Below are 2711 nucleotides of genomic sequence, written 5' to 3'. Positions count from 1 at the left end.
TGAAATGATAGATGGAAGGTTTTTTTCGTTGTTAGTTTTACATTTTTATGTTAAGAAAATGCTTACGATTTTACCAACTGAAAGGTGATTTATTTTTTATAATCTCAACAAACGCTATAAAAGTATAGAAAATTTAAAGGTGCAAAAAATGGGATACTTTAACTGCAAAGAGGCCAAAACTTAAAAAAAAAATGTTGTTCAGTTTGTGTATTTAAAAGACAAATAGATCAGATATCCAATAGTGATTTTGTTGTTGACTCTAAAGTCTGATAATTTCGTGTGGAATCTAGGGGTGTTGCTGAATGTCCCCTGCGCGCCGCTGATGGGTATTCAGACAGACTCTGCGGGTCATTATCTTTCCACAAACACCGCGAAATGTAGTCCTGTGCAAAGGATGGCTATTTCCGTACAGTGGGGCTCTGTTTGAAATTCCTCCCCCTCCGCCTTTGTTGTGCACAGCGAGGGGCGGGAAGACAAACAGGTCTACATGTATAAAGAGATCACCCCAGGACTTTTTTGAGTCAGGAGGCATCCGAGCATCGTGCCGAAACTGTCTGGGAAACTTTGGGATACCCACGCCGTTTGGACTTTGTCACTTTTTACTACTCAGCATAACATAAGGGATATCTTTTTTTTTTGTTTTCGTTCTTTCTCTATGTTTGTTAAAGAATTGAAGAGAAGTATCATGCAGATGCCCCTTGCGCACCATATTTTGGCTGTGCAGCTCTTTCTGTTTGGATACTGCGGAGACGTTTACGCGGGAGCAGTCCTGATGAATTCCAACGCGATTAAAACCTTACCCGCTGCGGGGAAAGGTGCAGACACCGTCAGTCCAAGTCCGCGCACCTCACCGCCTGGTGGCATGGGACACAAATTACCCTCTGACACCTTGCAGGTAAACTAACTCTAGTATGAGTAACAGTCAAAACCATGCGTAAAAACATGCTCGGCTTTTTTAATTAACTTTTTATTTATTTATATTTTTTATGCTGCAGCAGTCAGGTGCTTGCACAGATGACGAAGACTGCGGAGGTGATGAGTTCTGCAACGACGCCCGGGGTGTTTGTCTGCCGTGCCGTAAGTGCCGGAAGCGCTGTGTGAGGGACTCCATGTGTTGCGCAGGAAACCGCTGCATCAATGGTGAGCAGACGTCAGATATGTGATCATTTCTGTGAACCATCTGATTCACGTAGTTTTGAGTTTTCTCTGCGCTTACTTTATATGTTTATCATTCATACTTTCCATGTGTCACCTTCTGTCGCAAACAGTTCTTTAACACTCTCATTTGCTGTCCTCTTCAAGGTGTTTGTCAGATAAATGACATTCACAGCTCAGACTTATCTGTCACCCCTGGCTGGAATAAACACAACAACACCATGGAGCATCAAGGAAAGAGGACACCCACAGCCTCTGGCTTCCAACCGAACGCTGTCAAAGGTGTGTTACCTGTCAGACCAGCCTTGTGTCACAGAGTCAACAGGATGTTTTCAGAAGTGTTATATGTAACAAATGTCAATTCTGTCCCTGTCTCCAGGCCAGGAGGGTGATGCATGTCTGAGATCCACAGACTGCTCCGAGGGTCTGTGCTGTGCCAGGCACTTCTGGTCCCGCATCTGCAAGCCTGTGCTGACAGAGGGCCAGGTGTGCACACGCCACCGCAGGAAAGGCAATCATGGCTTGGAGCTGTTCCAGCGCTGCGACTGCGGCGAGGGCCTAGTGTGCCGGGCAGAGAAAGGAGAGCGGGACCACGGAGTCAGCCGAGACCACGGAGTCAGCCGAGACCACGGAGTCAGCCGAGACCACGGTGTCAGCCGAGACCACGGTGTCAGCAGGACTGCAGCCCGGAACTTACACACCTGTCAGAGACGCTGACACAACCGCACAGGCGCATAGACCCAGAGGGGCATAAAAAACTCACACACAACGACACACATCGATAAATCAGTGCAGACTCTGCAGACACTGACAAATCCTCCACTTCCAATCTTGTGTTTACCAAAAGATGCTGACACACACACTCATATGCACACACACACACGCACAAGACACCCTCCACCTGAGACATTCTTTCCTGCTAAATTTGCTGACACCAACACATCACCCGGAAGGATGGACATGAATCTTGGAAAAACGAGACACCCGCAGGGACACAAAATTGTGAGACCAGCGTCTCCGGTTCCCCGTCAACAGGTGAAGAATCTGAAATCAGGAAGTGACATTCCAGAAGGATTTGGGGAATCGATTCGTGTCGTCAGTGGCAGAGCTGCTTTTGTTTCTCTTTTATGGAACTTTGAGCCACTGTTATTGCAGTAAATTACTGTAGTGTAAATAATATCCTGTAGGTGGCACTTATTTGTCCCACTGAATTTTAAGTCAACACCAGTATTATAAAAAACATGGTGCTGCATGTTTTGTAAATATGTGATATATAAATATATTAAAATATATTGTTTTATATGAAACCATGTAAAGAAAATGTGAATATTTGTTTTATTATTAAATGTCTCATGATAACCTCATTCTTGCTGTCCATCATTTCATAAAACGTATTGCAGAAGAGATTTAGCCCCAAATTAATTAGGTTTAACTGTTGTCTCTGCAGGAAAGATGTGTTTACCAGTAAAATAGCAACTATATTGTGAAAAGTAAAAAATTTGTGAAATAAGAGGGGTTGGTTTAAGTACAGTGTCGAGCCCTAATGGCGTTCTTAC

At 44.5% G+C, this 2711-nt stretch overlaps 1 protein-coding gene across 2 annotated transcripts; it reads left to right on the top strand.

The window, feature by feature from the left end:
- Positions 1-242: 242 nt before the first annotated feature.
- On the top strand, positions 243-2456 carry LOC106947668 (dickkopf-related protein 1). Of its 2 annotated transcripts, none has more exons than XM_015032823.1 (4): positions 243-895; positions 999-1140; positions 1303-1437; positions 1535-2456. In XM_015032823.1, the coding sequence occupies exons 1-4, from the start codon at positions 656-658 to the stop codon at positions 1870-1872; spliced, it is 855 nt and encodes a 284-aa protein (XP_014888309.1). In that variant the 5' UTR covers positions 243-655; the 3' UTR covers positions 1873-2456. The 2 variants fall into 2 exon arrangements, with proteins under 2 accessions (XP_014888309.1, XP_014888308.1); XM_015032822.1 differs by having other exon boundaries at positions 244-895; positions 996-1140.
- Positions 2457-2711: the final 255 nt, after the last annotated feature.

Source organism: Poecilia latipinna, unplaced genomic scaffold (genome assembly GCF_001443285.1).
Source record: "Poecilia latipinna isolate Pla-1442-1.1 unplaced genomic scaffold, P_latipinna-1.0 Scaffold252, whole genome shotgun sequence".
Lineage (NCBI taxonomy): Eukaryota > Metazoa > Chordata > Actinopteri > Cyprinodontiformes > Poeciliidae > Poecilia > Poecilia latipinna.
This window is presented reverse-complemented; position numbering and strand designations above follow the sequence as displayed.